This window comes from Zootermopsis nevadensis, unplaced genomic scaffold, assembly GCF_977971745.1.
Source record: "Zootermopsis nevadensis isolate Lab colony 2312 unplaced genomic scaffold, Znev_1.0 Znev_ptg000212l, whole genome shotgun sequence".
Classification (NCBI taxonomy): domain Eukaryota; kingdom Metazoa; phylum Arthropoda; class Insecta; order Blattodea; family Termopsidae; genus Zootermopsis; species Zootermopsis nevadensis.
In genome coordinates this window covers 18459-38617 of record NW_028259343.1, presented here as the reverse complement: position 1 = coordinate 38617, position 20159 = coordinate 18459, and the positions used below count along the sequence as shown (strand labels likewise).

General features: G+C 38.5%; 1 protein-coding gene across 14 annotated transcripts in view; it reads left to right on the top strand.

Moving 5' to 3' along the window:
• The window catches only part of LOC147870706 (structural maintenance of chromosomes protein 6-like), a 36912-nt gene that overhangs the window by 9969 nt on the left and 6784 nt on the right, over positions 1–20159 (top strand). For 6 of the 14 annotated variants that reach the window (XM_087342116.1, XM_087342115.1, XM_087342128.1 and 3 more), the window contains exons 3-8: positions 2649–2808; positions 3240–3435; positions 3993–4151; positions 4810–4970; positions 7048–7137; positions 7439–7648. In XM_087342116.1, the coding sequence (XP_087198242.1) occupies positions 2649–2808; positions 3240–3435; positions 3993–4151; positions 4810–4970; positions 7048–7137; positions 7439–7633 (961 nt within the window). In that variant the 3' untranslated portion in view covers positions 7634–7648. Of the gene's footprint in view, positions 1–2648; positions 2809–3239; positions 3436–3992; positions 4152–4809; positions 4971–7047; positions 7138–7438; positions 7649–8006; positions 8130–11038; positions 11280–14498; positions 14658–16160; positions 16306–17422; positions 17484–19453; positions 19600–20159 lie in introns of those variants that run through there. The other 8 variants (XM_087342121.1, XM_087342120.1, XM_087342118.1 and 5 more) reach the window with 5 other exon arrangements.

Genomic DNA, 20159 nt, shown 5'->3' with positions numbered 1-20159 from the left:
GTAAGAAAGCTTTTATTTGTATTTGTTCTTGTGCCAGTTTTTTTAATTGTCAGTGACATTGCAGCAAAAGTATTAGTTGTAATTACAACTGTTCACCAGTACCAAACATTTTTGTCCCTCTACTGAAAGCTGTTAAACTGCGAGATCGTGAACAACGTGGCTGTGTGTACAGCTAAGGTGATATTAAACTACAGGTTGAAACTTTTACACTTATGTTATGGTATTCACCAGTAAGAGTTTTACTAATTGCTAAATTCTGTCCTGTAATTTGTGTTGATGAATTAATTATATTTAGTCTTTCAGAATCCATATACATTTCCACTCGCATACACAGCAACCTTTAAAGTATTAGCAGCTGCCCTCCACATCAGGTGCCGTTTTCATCCGCGAACACAGGACGCGCTGCACGTACCACGCGCAGTCACAATTAGAATACTCCATTTAACTGTTGTGTGAGGCTCTTCGAACTGCATCGGAGTCACATTCGAGCTAAGAGAATCCTAATTGTTCTTCTTTAAAATGGGGACAACAACGAGCAGCGGTTGCCGTAGTAGCCCGAATGAAAAACTTAAAAGTGTTAGAGCAACGGTTTAAAAGGGGATACATTTTTGACAGCGTGTCCGAGTTCATTTTTAACTTGCGGATGGCGTTAACATTCAGGTCATTGTATCTGTCAGTTATCGTCAGGAGGCCAGAATATGTCACAAGGCTGGCCCGGATTTTTCTCTAATTTGTATTTGGAGGTGCCCAATTAGGCACTGCAATTGTAATGAATGAGCTGCTTTTCTGCCGGCCAGTGTGCAGTCGTGGCAGTCACCGGGTGAACTCGCTCGATCTTACCCGTCGAAACAATTTAACGTCAGTGGAAGGCACTATTAGTCGTCTAAAAGTTTAGTCTGTACGGAAGCCGTTTATAGTTTGGTAGATATTGACCGCCGTTTCAGATCCTTGTGCCCCCATCATCATACTCGTCGCCGTGGGGAACTCAGATCTTACCAAAATCATCTTAGTTTTTCTTTAATGACGAGTTTATAAAGCCAAGGAAACGATTCAGTCCATTATTGATTTATATAACGTTATTTTTGTAATATAATTAATGATAAATGTACCTTTCTTCAAGAACATATTGACTGAGCAGCCATTTGTTACGTTTTTATGCAGTCAATTTTCCCTTACTAACGTAAGAATCCTCAAACACGTATAGAAAATAGGTCTACTTGTTCAGTGACAAAGAACATCATCGCAGTCACATAATTACAGTTCGGGTTTCGTATTTGTGAGGCTCTGTTCTCAGCCCAAAGACCGTGCTTTCTGATGGAGGTATTTCATGATTTTCCTCAGTATCTCCAGGAAGATGCCTGGATGGTACCTTAAACTACGCCACTGGCCGTCCATCCTGAATACTTTCCGGTTAATTATTAACTAATTATTCTGTCATTCGACGCTGTCTGGTTTGCGATACTGAAGTTACGTAATTTTAAATGACCAAAACATGTTCGTGTGTGAAGAGAGACCTAGTATGTTGTTATTCTTTGCAACTAAAACAGGGCTGTGTAAACTTCTCTACATTCGAGTCGAATTGAATGTGGATGGATGTATTTGGGATCCGAGTAGAAAGAAATGTGTGCCTTGAAACCAGTTGATAGAATATTTTGTAATTTGTTCCCCCTTGTTCTGTTTCTTGTTAATTAATATTCTTTTTTTGGACTGGTCGGTTTATGTCAAATTCCATACTTTCCCCTCGATATAAACGATTTTGAGCACTTTTTGTACAGAAATGCAAACACAAAGGCTTTACGTTCTGCACGTAGTATCCAGCGTATTCAAAAATATTGTTACGATAATAAAATCTAGGAGGGCTTGATGGAGGAGACATGTAGCGCGCATTGGAGGTATATGAAATGTGTACCTCATGTTTGAAGTAAGGAGACCACTGGCAGGACACAGGCATAAATGGAAATTGACTTTGGTGGCGAGTCGAGCGAACACCATCATGTAACACGGGGAATTATATAATTACCAGCTCCTCCAAGTACGTGCCTTCCAAATTGATGTTTACCAAGAAATTCAGTGTGAATTCCTTAGATTTCTATTTCAAGCCATAAACCCAGCTCATTGTAGGATTTTAGATTTCATTGATCTAAAAATGGCATTTGACCCGTATCTCATGCGAAATTGCTCGCTCACTCTGGCCTTCACATGTCCAGATTATGTTGATTGACTAGAAGTAAATGTGGAAATTGCATATTTGTTTATTCTTGAATTCCTTATGAAATAAGACCTATTAAAAATTACGTACATCTAGTGTCTAGCTGAATGAGAATTGAGTCAGGTGGGCCTGTGTAAGCGAGTAGTGATGTGATACAGTATCGTGAAATATTTAAAATTTGAGTTTAAGCTACATATTTTGTGTGTTTTATGAGTAATTGTTTAGATGTGGTTACTTAGTTTGGATGTAAGGGAGGACGTAACAGCAGAAAGAAAGTTCTATCTTATTTCTAGGATAATTCATTCAAGAAGTACGGTTTATATGAGACAGGTATTACGCATGTAAGTTGTGTTGAAGTCTGTCAAATTAAGTTTGTTACATTTTTATGAAATTATCTAAGAAGTAAAGTTGTAGTTCTCACATGTTTCTGATTCTGTAGGTCATCTTTAAAAATGAATGTGAAAGGAGCTTCACTTGAACAAAAGAACTCTGGCAGTCGAGATGAGCGAGTTCGAGAATCAGACGATGCACCGAGCACCTCTAAATTCCGAAGAGATAATGACGGAGACGAATCCAGTTCTAGTGGACACCCCTCAAATGTGAGTTCTATGTAACTGGTGTGTGTGCGCGTACATGCGTGAATATATACTGTATATGAGTCCTTATTTATAGGCACATGATTACACACGCAGAGCATAAATTATAATATGTACCAGGTTGCCATGTTACTAAATATTTGTTTTGGTGCCTGGGTTTCTTCTAAGTCGTGTATTCATGTGTGAACATTTTAAGAATTTGGATCTTGGAGTTCCACTTTTGTTGTACTGCAGATTGAAGTTTCAATCTGTGTGTCATGAATTGACAGAAAAGTGTGGAACTTTATACATTATAGGAGCCCCTGAAGATTGATTATTATAAATGTGATTGATGTGTTGCAACTGAACTAGCATGGTTCTAGTGCTCAGGGACAAGTTTGCCTCATTTGTAGAGTTTACTGCAATTTTATTTTAAAAGAATATTGACATTACAGGAACCAAAATCTGGGATCATTGAAAAAATATACATAACAAATTTCATGTGCCACTCATCCTTGGAGGTTCGTCTGAACGGAAGAGGTAATTTTGTTTTTGGGAAGAATGGCAGTGGCAAAACTGCGATAGTTTATGCTCTTGTACTTGGTTTGGGAGGTAACCCAAGAGCTATTAAGAGAGGAACCTCTTTGAAAGGTAACATATTGTAACAAGTTGCTAAGGTCATAGGTTTAGTCTTTGCTTATCTAGCTTGAATTTAGTCCAGTCTGAAAAGTCTGAGTGTACAGTCTACACAGGTAATGAACTGAAATTTGTCATCTCTTATCTTCCCTTAAAACTAATTTCCCAGTACATATTATTTATGTTTTTAAATTTCTTTAATCTGATTATATAAAATAATTCATAGTGTGTACATGTGTGAGCTTGGTAACTCAGGGGGCAGAGAAGATCCAGCATATTGTGCGCTGGATATTCTCCTACCATGACTTACCATTCCTGCACTGATAAAAAAAATTATACCATGGTATTTATTGCCAACCCATTAAGTAAATTTTGTAAGATCGTGATGTTTAATATCATCAAGCCCAAATGACTGAATTAGAGAACATGAGAATTGCGAAGGATCCCCTCAGTTAACCTAATACTGAATGAACAGTGGATTTGGTCCAAAACTTTAATTTTATTTCATATGATATTGGAAGGAAGATTAAGTGTGTGTATCAGAATTTTAGAATTGTTCCTGTTTCTTCCAGAATTTATAAAGAAGGGTAAAGTCACTGCTACCATCGAAGTGACATTGAAGAATACTGGTCACCTTAATTACGAGAGAGAACAATATGGTGACCATATAATTGTAAGGAGACGCTTCGATGCAACTGGTCGCGGCACATACGAAATAAAGTCAGAAGAAGGTACTGGGCTTTCTTTCCCTCTGCTTTTCCTTCATCTCATATATTGGATGCTCTCAACAAGAAATTTGTTATCTTTAAACAATTAGTTTTTTATAAATAAAATATGACTTGTCCCCTTCCTGATTGTATATGTGTTTTAAGAGGGCATTTTACCATGCACACTGATTATGTGTAAATGTCTGTTTTGTCATATTTGTTTCAAATATGTTCTATTTTTGGCTGTTTAAAAAGATACGCAGATTTCAGGCCCATTTTACTGAAATTGCGTAAAAGTGTCATATTAGGCTTCTTCTTTTCTGAGAGTCCTGTTGGTCTTCCTCCATATACAGCATTATATAGGAAGTTTCAGTTTATTTCAACTCGCGTTACTTGATGTATTGAATTAATAACTTGGGTGAAGGTTGATTTACAAGATTTATGTACTGTACTCCATTCAAACTAATAGTCTCGATTGACTCTACTATATTACAAAATTTACAGCTTTTAAATATTGAAGATTTCTGTAAGTGGCACATTGCCTATCCTTTCATCTTCGTTAAATTGGCACCAGGTCCCGACCGTCTCAATGAAATAGTTTGTTTGGAGTAGCAGTTGATCACATTTGGGTCAGTGGGTTACATTACTGTGTATATCATTTCTCACTTGTTTCCTGTTGCAGGTGAAGTAATTTCCAGGAAAAAAGAAGAACTGGACAAAATTGTTTCAGCATTCAACATACAAATTGACAATCCTGTAACAATTCTGAATCGGGAAGATGTCCTGGAATTCCTAAACAGTAGCAGTTCTCAGAAGTACAAATTCTTTATGAAGGCAAGGAAGGTAGGACAAATAAAATGGTCATGTGCAGAGTCGATGTCAAATAAACGAAAGGTCACTACCATTTTAAACTCTAAGAAAGAGTATCTTGTTACATTTTTTGTATTGACGACATGTTTCAATGTGTATTACATCATCATCAGGTCTATCAATTTTAAAAACTGTTGTACATCTTGCGTTGCGTATATTGATTTGTTTGGTTTTAAGTTTTGTCTCTCCTTTAAATTTGGAGGTTGTGCTTGGATGTTTTATATTGGGTTGTAAGTGATGTGTTGTGTGTCCGATATTAAGGGACAGTAGTCTACCGTCTACCGTCCCTTAATATCTAAGAAAGAGGTTGTTATTCTGTTCAAATGTTGATTAATGTTTACAATAGAATGAGTTTTGTTACAACTTTTTTACAATTCAGATGGCTGTCATTTCCTCTTTAAATGATTAAATTGTGTAATGCACTTATTTGCATCTGCGCTGTAGTGAATGCATATCAGACTGAACAGCAGTACCAGTTTTATTTTATTCAGACAAATTTACAATTAACTTGGCTTGAGATCCCATTTTCTGTCTGTTGCCATGTGGGTTTGTAGGTGGGTACCTTTTGTCTTGGAGGAACATACTGGAGGAAATATGTTCTTCCATGACTTTGATACTCACCTGTTCTCTGTGAGAAACTCGAATTTCATCCCCACTTTCTGTTTATCCTTTCAGGAAATACGCCGTTGGTGACGGATTTTGTGGATGTCACTTGCTTTAAAAATTATATTTTTATTTGTTTGTGGTTTATTTTTCGCCACTGTCATTAGCTACTAGTTAAGACTTTATGGCATTAGATGATATATAATGGATGGGAAAGGGTGTGGAGGGAGTGCTATCTTGTCCTCACCTAATTTAAGGTACTGACCCAGGATGTGCCTGGAAGGACTGAGGGAAGTCTCAGGATAATAGGTCTCCAGGCTGAAATTTGAACCAGGGACCTCCTGTGTATAAAGCACATGGTAACTACACTGCTGCAATGGTTGTTTGTTTTATGCTGTGTTTATTCCAGAGAAATTACTACTCATTTACTATTAAAAATTGTAATACTCAGGGGAAGTAAAATAAGGCAGGGAAATTTTGTATTGTATGTAAGGAAGCCAGGGTCCACCAACTGAAGAAGAATAAGATTGTATTTGAATGTTTTCTATTTGTGCAGATTGTAATGTGCAAGCAGCAAGAAATCAGGTGACTTGTCTTCTAGGTTATGGTAGAAATTTACCAACGTTTCGGAGGCATTAAGCGCCTCTGCGATGTAGGCGAGTTTCAACCAGACTACACATTGCAACATTGCATCAACTTCATATTTATCGTGCTTGCTTACATTTTGTTAAATCTTTGTAATAGTATGAGTTACACTTGTAAATTTTGCACTGGAAGTTGCAACATCAAGTTTTGATGTAAGTGAAAGTAATAAACTCGGTGTCATTTGCAATCAATGATTAAGTGCCACTTCTGTGCAACTCCTTTGGTGTGGTACTATTAAATGAGAAATGCACATTTTTTAAAAAATGCTACTTTCATTTGAGTGAGAAATCAGACTTTGGAAGCTGCTGGCAGGGGCACAGTGGTTATGGATCAATTGTTGCTGATTCCAGACAACTGACATCACAGACATTGGACCATCACTGTTACGCTGTGCATACATTTCTTAGCTCGTTAAACATTTGTTTAAGTTGTTAAATATGAATTCATGAAGCCGTTGTTGTTAATCCGTAAATATTGGTCTTGTGGGTTGTAAATCCATGTGGATTTGTATGTAAATACCAACATTCCTGAGGAACGTCCTGCTTCCATCTTTAGGGCTGAAAATATCGAGGCAGTATGTTCCTCTGAATTGTTGATATTTGTTACGTGGGTAGTATGAATCCTAGTAGCTGTGGCTAATAATTTTTCGCTGGATAAGGTGAAAATGCAGCTGTTCAGGTACTCCTGCCCTACCAGGTATTTTGAGTTGCGTTTTTGAAGACTGTAGTAGCTGTTGTCTAATTTTATAGGAATTTGAACTGTTTCTTCTGTGGTTATTTAGTTTCTGTTTTGTATGTTTCAGGATCTAGAAAACATGATCGAACCACGTGATATGATTGATTTGCAAGTGAAGTCCCTTTTCGAGAGTTTGCTCCAAGGGTGCGGACGCAAAGTAAGAATCAGAACATTTCTCTAAAACAGTAGTTCTCAACTTTTCTGTTTTATGGACAAGTAGTCTCTCTCAAATCCAACGTATTGTCAGACGTGTGGTGGGATGATATTTAATTTTAAGTGAAACATTAATAGAACTAAATTAAATCGTATGTAGGCAAAAGTGTTTGGGGTTTGACAGTGAAAGCTGAACCAGATGTTTGATGTTTGTGGCCTCTTATGTGTTCTGTTAACTATGTTTTTAATTTGTAATGTGTTTGTGTCTCCTCAGAGACTTTGATTTTGGCAAATGTTGATTGCAGGGTGAAATTAAGATTGATCACCAAAAACAGACATTCTTCTTCTGTATATGTTACACCTTATCGATTTTTGTACCATATTTTACAATTTATTTGCCCAGTATTTTGCATATTTTCAAATGTGTATGGTCAACAGAATTGTGTGATGATGTTAATGTATTTATTTTGACAGAATCATTGTACATAAATCCCTTCTAGTTTGCTTTTCACTCTGAATTCATGAGTCACAAATTCATAGTTGGAATACATTTCTAACTTTAGCGTGTGACTGTATACACCATATTTTAATTTTAATTTTAATATAGTGATTTCCACAAAGACTGAGGTATCGTAGACATAATCCTCAAATATGACCTGTGCCATGCATGGTATTCAGAGTAAATTGTATGAGAACTGTAAGCTATGCCGTCACCAGACGACACGTAGAACGAATAAATAGGCCACATGATTTATAGGAAGCAGAGTAGGCTTTGTATAAATGTTATCCTTACATTGGCATTTCATAGGTGATTTTGTAAGTCCTTGTTTTAAGGTTTTTGTTGCTTCTTTAGTTAAATATTTTATATTTCAGGATATGATGAATCATCAAAGGATCATCGAACCATCCCCGACAGAAGACAGACTTCCAGTTTATCTTCCTCACCGCACAACGCGTATCCGCCATTCAGTCCCATGGGGATGTTACAATACACAGGTACTAAATAAACTAAGAGCAAGATAGAATACTAAGCCTCTTCTCTGTATCGACCACGTTCATCTTCAGTGTCTGGTTGGGTTGGAGGGTTCTTGGAATATTTAATCTTTTTTGCTGTTACATTTGGTGAAAAGTTTGAAGTTGGATAGGATGTTGTGTGTGCGCATACGTGTGCCTGCATGTGTGCACATTAATGCTTTATATTGCATAAATTATACTTGCTATTCTGTGAGTGGTAAATCTTTTCCAGCCCCTGCAATGCCATTTTAAGAGTTTTAAAAGTTTGTTGTTTACCGACTAAGTTTGTGTACCTGTTATCATGAAATACAGATTAATAGTTAACTTCTGCAGCATTAAAAGTGTTGCCTTGTCAGTAGGCTCACGAGAATACAATTCTAGTCTGTTTTTTTGATATTGTGTGCCAGCACTTGCATTTATTAGCTTGCTGTTTGCATGATTTGGTTTTTTAGCTAACAAATAGATACAGTGAAACCTCTATCTATCGTTCCCGGAACTATCGTTTTCCCGGATGCATCGTCCGTTTTGTTCGGTCCCGAATACATCCCATATAAAATAATGTTACATTTTCCCGCTTCTATCGTTCCTCGAACTATCGTTTTATCGCATCGATCGTTCAAAAATCTTAGTCCCGGCCAACAATTTTCCCGCAATGATCGTTTCTGAGAATTTAAAATGCTGGGTTTTGAGATAAATTAATACCGAAAGACGCACAATGTTTTTGGAATACGCAGTAGCGGTAACCTGTTATGTCGCCCAACCAGCACAGATTTTTTTGGAATGAGGGGTCAGCGGTGCAGGGGTGATAGTTGGAGTGAATGGCAGTGCTCATTGTCAGAAATTTTACGATTTTAATTAGGGTGCACTCATATTTCGTTCCAGCGATGCCAAATGGCATGTGCACTGTGAATTTCTTCACAAATGCTTTTATTATAAGTACAAAGGAAAGGCTGGCGGCACTTTTCATTCTTCTGGTTCATCTCCTTTCCAGTGGTTCAGTGTCTTCTAAGGCTACGTTTCGTCGTGTTCGGCAGTAACAGTACTTCCATTCTTCCTGTTATTGTTCCAGTCTATACTTTTGTTGTTGTTCCCGTAAATATTTTGTTATTCCTCTTACTCCTGTTAATTATTTTGTTATTATTCCTGTACCATGTCTCGCCCACTAAAGCAAGTCAGAACTCTTCAAGAAAGATTAAAAATCATAGAAGAAGTGGAGAAGAATCCATTTGAAAAAAGAATCGACATTGCTAAACGCCTTGGATTAGCACCATCTACTTTAAATTCAATAGTTGCAAAGAAGAAAGAAATCCGAAAACAAACTGACAAGTGCGGTAATTCATGCAAAAAAAGGAAATCCGGAAGAAAATCAACTTTCAGTGAGCTAGAAAGTGTCCTCTTTACTTGGTACCAGCAATCGCGGGCCTCAGGAATTCCTGTTGATGGCAACATCTTGCGGGAAAAAGCCAAGACGATAGCCGCAAGACTGAATATTGAAAATTTTGCAGCGTCGAATGGCTGGATTAGTAGATTTAAAGAACGACATGGTATGGTCTACAAGAAGTTAGCCGGCGAAAGTGCTGCTGTGGATGTGGAAATAACGGAGCTGTGGCTCGAGAGACTGCCAACACTGCTGGAGGGATATGAGCCGCGGGACATTTATAATGCGGATGAGACCGGACTTTTCTACAACGCCCTCCCGGATAGGACTCTGGCATTGAAAGGTGAATCTTGCCACGGGGGAATACGTGCAAAACACCGAATTACTGTTCTTCTGTGTGTTAACAGTGACGGTAGTGACAAACGGGTTCCGATTGTAGTTGGAAAATCACGAAAACCGCGTTGTTTCAAAAACATGAAAAAACTTCCGGTGAAATATCACGCCAACAAAAAGGCTTGGATGACAACAGACATCTTTACGGCGTTTTTAAGTTCTCTGGATGCCTCCATGGGCGCACAAGGCAGAAAGATTTTGCTGTTTGTTGATAATTGTGCCACTCATCCGAAGGACACGACATTTCTACGAAATGTGAAAGTCGTGCAGTATCCAGCAAATTGCACGAGCGTCTTGCAACCGCTTGATTTGGGCATCATAAAATCTTTCAAGCAGTTGTATAGAAAGCGCCTTGTGCAAACCGCTGTATGTGCAATGGATGCTGGGAAGGATGTCAACATGAAAATTGACGTGCTACAAGCAATTCATTTCACAGTGGCAGCTTGGCGGCATGTCTCCCAACCAACTGTTCTGAATTGTTTTCACAAAGGTGGCTACGGGTGTGAACTTCGCACAGAAGCAGACTCTAACGTCAGTGTGGATGAGCATGATGGCTTTCACGAAGACTGGAATAGATTTGGCGCCGTGAAAGACGTGGTTAAATTTGGTGACTACGCGGCAGTAGACAGCGAGCTTGCTACATGCGGAGTCGACACGATTGATAAGTTGTGTGACGATCGCGAAGGGGGTGGGAGCGGTGAGGAAGACGACGAATGCGAGCCCGAAGCTGTGCCGAGTTTTGCCGAAGCACACGCTGCATTGGCAAAAGTGAAGTCGTTCTTTTATGCCCATAATATTAGCGAACGTGACGAGGAAAACATTTTGAACGTGGAAAGTACTCTGTTTGGTCTAAAACGTAAAGTTTCGACAAACCAGTTGTCCATTAAAGACTTTTTTGGTAAAAAGAAGTAACTTTGAAAGAGAAACATTGTTTTTTTTTAAAATTTTTAATGCTTTCCCGCATCTATCGTTTTTATTTCCCACCCCCGCCGAAAACGATGCATCGAGGTTTCACTGTAGTTCACATGTTTCTGTTGCTTATTTCATCAGTAGTATAACACTGCTTAACTATATGACAGTGTTTCCTTTTAATATCATAATATATTATTTTTATTTACAGGATGGATGATCTATGCAGGGGTAATAATACACAGTGAAGAAGAAGGAGCTTGTATCTTGAAGATTTCTGTCTTCTGGGTTGTTGCGCTCAGTAGTTTGGTCGATGTTAACCAACGTTTCAGAGGTCATACTGCCTCCATCATCAGAGTATGAAGATTTCTGTCTTCTGGGTTGTTGCGCTCAGTAGTCTGGTCGATGTTAACCAACGTTTCAGAGGTCATACTGCCTCCATCATCAGGGCGGTGAGTATGAAGATTTCTGTCTTCTGGGTTGTTGCGCTGTGTATTCTGGTCGATGTTAACCAACGTTTCAGAGGTCATACTGCCTCCATCATCAGGGCGGTGAGTATGAAGATTTCTGTCTTCTGGGTTGTTGCGCTGTGTAGTCTGGTCGATGTTAACCAACGTTTCAGAGGTCGTACTGCCTCCATCATCAGGGCGATGAGTATGAAGATTTCTGTCTTCTGGGTTGTTGCGCTGTGTAGTCTGGTCGATGTTAACCAACGTTTCAGAGGTCATACTGCCTCCATCATCAGAGTATGAAGATTTCTGTCTTCTGGGTTGTTGCGCTCAGTAGTCTGGTCGATGTTAACCAACGTTTCAGAGGTCATACTGCCTCCGTCATCAGGGCGATGAATGTGCCAGTTGGGTGAGTGGTGCTGTTTATAGGAGCTGGACCGTGAATGGAGTATGACCTCTGAAACGTTGGTAAATGTCTACCTGATTACACAGTGCTACAACCCAGAAGATAACTATCTTCGTTCACACTGCCATTAGAACCTCAAATCCCACTAAGAAATTACTTAAGATATCTCAGAGCAGTGCTTTGATTCAGATTAACAGTAAATTGGTATGCTGCATCTTGTCTTAAATATGTCAGTATCATTAACAATTATAATGGGCACAAATCCAGTATTTCAGTACAGCCCCTGCATTGTAACTTGCATACCCACAGTCAACATCTTTACTACAGTGATAACCTGAAAGTTGATATTGTTAACCTCTACAGTTAGGCAACACTATGCAGAGTCAAACAACTAGTTTTGTATCAACCCTGATCATGGAGACTATATGAACATTTCCAAAATGTTGGTAAAAACTTGCTGTATGGGATCACAACCCAGAAGATCACAATTGGCATTGCCTTAAATAGCTTTTTCTTTGTCATTGTTCATATGGAATGAGCTGTGACTAGTTACGGGCTGGACAACTGAAATTTTGTCCTCTAGCCTCTGCATCCAGACTCGTATCCAATGGGTACTGGGGTCCCTTCCTCGGAGTGTGGTGTGACTGGGTCGTGATGCTGACCACTCACCCTCATCTAGTGCTGAGGTCAAGAATTAGGAGCTATACATCCTCTCCCCCCCAAGTGACCTACATGGCGTATAATGGGATGGCTTTACTTTTATTGTGCATGTGGAATGTTATTACCATGCAGTCTTTTCCTCATTTAACACTTCAGAGACAGGGAAATCAGTCTCCAGCATTTCACTGGAAGGAAGCAAAGAAGGCCCATATGTGTCTCTGCGTTGCTTAGTGAGCATTTTGTGGAGTGTCATTGATACCACGACAGAAGATCTTTTGTTTTTAGTGCCAAATAGACCTCTGCAACAGGAAACCTTTGTCTTGCCTTTTGGTGGTCTGATAAGGGATGGTTATTTTCATATGAAGAGAGAATGGCTCCCTGAAGAAACTCCACAGCTATTGCAGTACCCTCCAGAATACCAGAGTGACCAAGAAACCGACTGTAGTTCCTCCCAATAGGAGGCCCATCAGGTGGTCTGTGAATTTCTGTAGTTCACCTACTCCTTGTGCTCTCCCTTGAGATTAAAGATGACATGCGTATGACATGATAAAGACGGTTCTGAGACACCATCCATTTATCTCACACGGATTAAAATCTATTATTTCCTGCATTCTATTGCTGAGGAAGGTGAACCTTTCTCCTTGATTTAATATTTGTAAATTTTTGTATTCTGGGTATTCCAGTAGTGCTCTAGGATTGGTGACCAAACTTCTCTATGTTACTTGTTGTGATTAATAAGGCCATTTGCCTTTCCCTGCAGTAGTTAATTATGTCTGCCAACATAGACAGCAGCAGTTTGATTGAGTCACAGAGCAAGTATGCAGAACACCCTTGCCATTGGTGTTGAGTCAGGTATATAAATGGATCTTCCTATAGAAGTACAGTCAATATCATGGCTGCTGTGTCAGAGATATACTTGTATGCTCTGCAGTCAATTCTTCACTGAGTTTATGAGTGCCCAGTTTGCTGTGATGCTAGTTAATCTGTAGGAAGGACAGCCCCATTCTCAGATAACTAAGAAGGAGCCACCGACCCCCTTTGTCCATGCCTCTGAACAGCATAAATACCATCATCATACACTCTCAAAGTTAGGTGAGTGGACCCCTTTTTGGGGAACTTGTCTGTGCCTATCCTCAGACTTGAATTCTGCTGTCGTAATCTCATAAACGACCGCCACAGTGGTCTAGTGGTCAGAACACTAGCCTTGTAATCCTGGGGTCCCGGGTTCAATTCCCGGTGGTTCTCAGATTTATAACTTGTGTTGGGCAAGACCGTGGTCTAGGTATCACGAAGTTTTCCTCCGGGGGCTTCCCCGGTTTCTCCGTGGCATCCCAACAATTACTCCATTCACACACAGAAGAAGGCAATGGCAAACCACTTCTGGATCATCTGCCAAGAACGTATATGAACAGGTCCCAGTCCGAGAAAAGGATGGAAGGATCCTGTTCATATGGACCTGTCGTCAGACAGAACACTAATAATAATAATAAAAAAAATCTCATAAACATGGTAGCCATCTGCACTGGTTTCCCAGGGATCTATGTCACAAATTTTTCTGAGTTCTGAAATTGATCCAGTCTTCACAACTCTCAGTCTGACTCTCTCCCAGTGACTTATCCGTGAAATTACGCCTCAGAGCCATTCCTTAGCTCATTCAAGAACACACATAAGTGTGCTGCTGCTCAAGATAGGTAGGTGTCATGCCTTTCTCTTCAGGAAACACATCAGTTTCCCTCTCCGCACTTTACACCGTCGACCGTGAACTTCCACAGTGATGCCCATGTCCTGATGACCACCATACCTGAGCATAGCCGGTGGATCCATGGCTGCTGACAGCTGGATATCTCCGGCTTCCCTCTGCAATTTACTGACTTGAACAGCAGAGCCCCCATCATTGGTCCCAGGCTGAATCAGCAACAGAGTTTTTCAGTCAACCTTCTTGAGGAAACCTTTCCTCTTTCTGCCCCTCTTATAATGCAAGCCAGCCTGATTATTCTTCTTGATGGTCAGGTTTGAGATACCTGTTTTAGCCAGACCCTTCACCAGAGCTCATAAGAGATTTTGCCACTTCTCTGCACGGGGAGAGGATAACCATGTTTACAAATTTGAGAACCCTGATAGGTTGTTATAATGGCATGCATTATTATGTTTTGCAGAAGTCCAGCTCGAGTTCCAGAGATTCCGATCCCCATCGAACTTAGAGCCCCGGCTTGCAAGGGCTTTGAAAGAACTGAGTCGTGGAGGAGGCAACTTGCCTGTTAGAACTTGCTTCTGATGATCCAGAAGGGATTGAAGGACAACTTAAGCGTTGCACGGTATGAAAACAGAAAATTGTGATACAGAGCACGAGCAGATCTATATTATTATGGACATAATTATCCAAGACACTCAGTGTGTTTGTTGAAATTCATAGAGAAGCGAGGGGGACATTAATTCAAGTACCGTAATAATTCAGAGCAGGAAGATGGCTGACCGTCTTCGGAGATGTTGCGAATGTGTAGTCTGGTAGATATTGACCAGTGTTTCAGAGGGGCATGCTGCCTTCATTATCATACTTATTACACTGATGATGAAGGTAGCAAACTCATGTACATATTGCGAGAACATAGAATCTCAACTCAGAGCAGTTTCCTTTCTTGTGATGAAAACTGCGGATAAGAACAGGCACATTAGTGCTGTTCCATATCCTCATTGAGTTCTTTTTAACGTTTTGTGACTCGCTAATTTTTATAGTGAGATGTGGTTTGCGCCCCATCTCACATTATTTCACTCATAGCAATAATTTGAGCTGCTTAATGCTAGACGAAGTTAGTACCACGACGTGTTGAAACAACAGAAGACTCGATTACTATCTCATCTTCTGATGCAATTGTATGCAGGCCACCACCATGTAAGATTAAATATTAAGATAAATTTAAAAGATACCTGAAAAAGTATAAACAATATTAATACGAGTATGTACACCCACATTTGATTTATTCAGAATTTAAGGTGCGTACTTAAATAAGTTTACCACACATATTATAATAGTTTCACTATGTTTTAATATAATTTGTAATATACAGCTGACTTTCAAAACGCTATGAAGTTGACTCAGCACAAATATGTTTCCAGTATATTTTTTCAACAGATTATTTTGAACCCAGATATAGTATAATGATTTTTATTTATAGTTACAGATGTAATTATCAGACATAATTTTTACTGAAGGGAGATTTAAGTGTATTTCCTTTGCTTCATCATAAAGCAGCATTTCGTAAAAAGAAGTTTCTACGGACACAAGCAAAGCTTTAAAAATGCCAGCCCAGTTTTTAAAAATTTGAACATGTTTCATAATTATCACAGATACTTTGAAATGTAATCTGAGGACAGGAATGTTGGGTTGAATTCCCCTTGTATCGTCACAGATAAAAACGTGAAAATTTTTAAAGCACTGTTAAATACTGCAATTTGTATTTTGAGTCTTCTGATTCCAAGTTGCACCAACATAACTGCTATAAATTGGCTCTGATTAATCAGAGTTCAATTGGAGAGGGCAAAAGTAGGGCACTTCATCCACATGCACCGAAGAAACGTATCGATCAGTAACAAACAAAAATTTCGCCAAATTATCTTTATCAGATGAACAAGAAATTGCAGTAGAATTTCAAATTAAATTATAACCTATAATAACCTTACTTAAAGCAATTAATTGTAGCACATATGAACTAAAAGAAGGAAGGTTAAAAGAATCAGGCCAATTGAGGAGGGCATTTAAACACAAATTACTTACCTTACGTACATTTAAGACAGCCGCTCTCGTCTAAAACTTCTTGCAGATTACAGCAAACACCGGTCAGTGATTGACTATAGAAGATGGATTACCAACCACAGATCGTATATCAATTGCGAAGTGCTCGTCCTGCCACCTATGAACAATGTAGAAACAACATAATGAAGCAGAGATACCGGTAGATGTACGAGGTATTTAACAGAGTCACCAAAGCTAAAACTGTTTGTGTTACATTCACATAGTTGTGCATAAGAAGGATTTCTCACTCTTTTGTCACAGTGTTCACATGATTGAATGCTTTGTTGGGGGGGGGGGCAATAGTTTTTGGGTTTTGATAACCGCATGAAACATTACCGTAAAATGTGAACTGCCATGGAGCAAATGTTTGATGGATATGGTCCCACAAGTAAAAGAATAGGACTTCTTTCAAAAATGACTTGCACTATATTAGTTTTATAATTACAATTTCTTAGACACCTGCAATCTATGTTCCTCCCTCAGAGAGAGAGACAACGGGCAAAATTATTGTTTTGTACATATTGATCTTTAGTCTCTCAGAAATCAGACGGGAAGTCGAAATATTTCGAACTGAAAATTGTCAAGCATTTCCAGAATATGGTCGCCTCCTGATTTCCTCATGAGTATCATTTCGATTTATTATCGTTGCTCCCAAATATTTAAAATTTGTCACGCTTTTAATGGAATGGAATCAAAGAGCAGAATAAAACCACATCTTACATATTTTTCATTTACACTGACTGTGAAAATGCTCCTGTACTGTCTATAACATAATCTTGTGTCATTTTGCCTCTCATTTATCATTCTGACATCAAAATAAAACAATAAAATATGCAGGTCTGTTATTTCTCCTACCCAATTTAGGGATTCCCCTGTTCCGCTCTGTTCGTTTCTTTGAGCAACAGAAATGCCTGAAGGATTTCTAAATTGACTTCCACTGATGGAACAATCTGAATGACAATAAGAAAACAATTTCATAGATACACGTCATGTAACAGATATTAATAACCAGTGAAACTATTTTACCTCTGCACCTCTTACTGCTCTTATTTCAAATAATTCATTTAACGTACATACACGAGGCGAATTTGTTATCTTCAGATCTAATACCAGGGCTAGGAAAAATCAGTTGAAAGATTTACTATAAATGAGAAAGTAAATCAAAATGTTTCTCATTTATGGTGGCATAGAAGAGAAATTTACTGTCATGTCGGTCAATCTCATCTTAATTTCCGCTTTGAAAATTCAATTTTGTTTTCCAAAATGCAAGATTGTGGTCTGTGTTTTCAGAGGAAGTGATCCTTGCTGAGGGAAGGGCCACAGAAGAGGGAAAAAATGCACTTGATTGAAGGTGAGTTCAAAACAAATGCACGTTGCATTAGTTTTGGTTTTGTAATTATGAAAAAATAAATATTGTAGATGGGTGATTTTCTTTCCAAACACTTCGCAACAACAAAAAATTGTTTGCGTATTAACAACTGCATTATTATCCTGAGTATCTTAGGTTCTCCTTACTTCTACAAGTTGTATATCTTATATGTCAACAGAGCTCTTCAGCATCATAATTGTCACACTTGCTTATATGTTTTATAATCACAAAGTAACGTGCGTGTTACACCTTGTGACCGCGCGTTCTGGGTTCGAGTCCCGGTGAGGCGCAAATAAAAATAAATTGGAAACAAGTAATAAAGATTTACGAGTTTCACTTGTTACGACTGTAAAGGAAAGAATTATCGCACCGTGTGACCCCCAAAATTCTTGCAGGGGGCACCCGCCGGCTAAAGGGTTTTTTTAATGGTCCACGTGAGCTAGGGCATCATTACTGCCCAAATACATCATTTTTTGTGAAAGTTAAGGGGGAAGTCCTATGACTAAAGGACAGGAAATTTTTCTTGTGAGGACACTCTTTTCTGGAATTCAGAGGAAGCAACATCCTAAATTGTTTTGTAGCTCGATTCGGCCAGTGGATGTGAATCGTAAAAGAAATAAATTGTGCTTGCAAAAAACTATGCACTTCAGTCTCGAAGCCATTACCGAAACCTTCAGCTTATACCCCTCCATGTAATATTCCCTGAGAAAAGTTCCATGCCTACATGAGCAGAAATCCCGAATTACATCACATACGACAAGGATCGACAAGACTGCAACCGAGCCGGGCAACTCCAACAGCAGACGGGAGTGGGACGGTTACAACCTGTTATACGAAACAAGCTTGATTCTTATTTTGACTGACGAATTTTAAGTTTGTCATCTTACTTAAGTATTTGGGTTTGAGTTAAAACAAATTGGACCTGTGCACATATCTAATTATCACTTTAATATCAGTTTGTTTACATTTTGAATATGTTCCTTATAAATACTGTATGACGTGATCTGAAAACCATTTCTCTTTTAATAAGACCAGTGAAAGTATACATTTGTTACGATATATTTCATTTGTTTCACCATCGACAATTATATCGAAGTTACAGAACGTTACCCCACAAGAAAATATGATGTGTTATTTCTGGTAGTTGTTTGAAGATGATACAGAATGAAATTTGAAAGGTTTCAACAAGTCAGATCTCTACCCCTTCTGCCATGTGCCATTGGGTCAGTTCCTTTGTTACTCCAGGCTTATTATATTAATTATATTCTTTTGGGGGGTATTCCAAGAAATGTGTCTACAATTTCACAGTTGTCATCAGAATTTACTGAAATGAAGGAACGGATATGTAATATTTGTGCAGACATTTGAATATGTATCCTGTCACTAGAGGTGCCCACGTATGGGAACAATTTCAAATTTTCATGTTCCAGAAATTTAAATAAAATTAGTATTTCTCAAGAGAATGGCATAGCAGGTGCAATTGGACTTTGTTATAGAGAACTTGCCAGATGAAATGAAATGCTACCATCAGGACTTTGCTCTCTTTGTCGAGGACGTGAATATCAAAATTGAGGTTAAGTCATTATTCTTTGTTTATTGTCATTAACATGTAATTTTCAGACTTTGCTTGCAGGACTGAATTTTGAACTTTTTCTCCCAGTGATTTAAAGCTGTTTTATATTTAAGTATATCAGGTGTGACAGATCATAAGATTCTACTGCATGTCTTGTCATTAAGAGTTAAAATATATATATATATGAATAATTGCTGCTGCGTCTTGTTACAGTATTGTAGTTTATTTATTAACTAAAATTTAAATTGCATTATAATAATTAAATCAATTTGAATTTTGGTTGATTTGAATACAGTATACGCTTACAGACACAAATTAGTGATCCGTAAACGTGGATTTAATCGTGTTTGTTCATTTTATAAATTTATACTTGTCGCAGGTGCTGGGAACTCTTTGGTCACGAAATAAATATGACGAGTGAGTTTATTAAGAAATCGCTTGCAGTGTCCAAGCGGAATGAGTATGGGATCCGTGACTTACTTTTATACTACGTAAAACGTGAGCTGTCAGATGAAGAAAACGAAGGTTTGTAATTACACAGGCAATTTTACATGCGTATTCTTAAATCTACTGAATTTGAATCGCCGTGAATATGAGGAATAGACACATTGAAGGTAGGATTCAGCTCCACATGTAGCAGATGGATTTTAAGGAAAAAAAAATATAACTGGATTTAAATTCTGCATGCTACCCTATAATTCCAGGCATTTACTTAAGACTACAGACACATTTGTTTATTCCTACCCATCACTTTCACACACAGAATGAACATAATTCGCTGGGACGATACGCTACAGACTTGTTTATAATTAATAATCTTCATTGATAGAAAGGGGATCTGGGGTAGCTGAGTGATTATAGACTTGATCCCCAACATGGACAAAGGGTTTTTCCTCCTCCGAGGGCTGCCTGCCCCTATCTAGTGTCGAGGTTAACGCCAAGTGCCTACATGGCGTGTAGTGGGACATAAGAATGATAATAATACAAAAATAAAAGTTGCTTATTTAAACATGGACTGTCATGCTTTTTCTCCAAATTTTCTTTTTACTATCGATAATTATTTTCATAACTCATTCAATTAAATC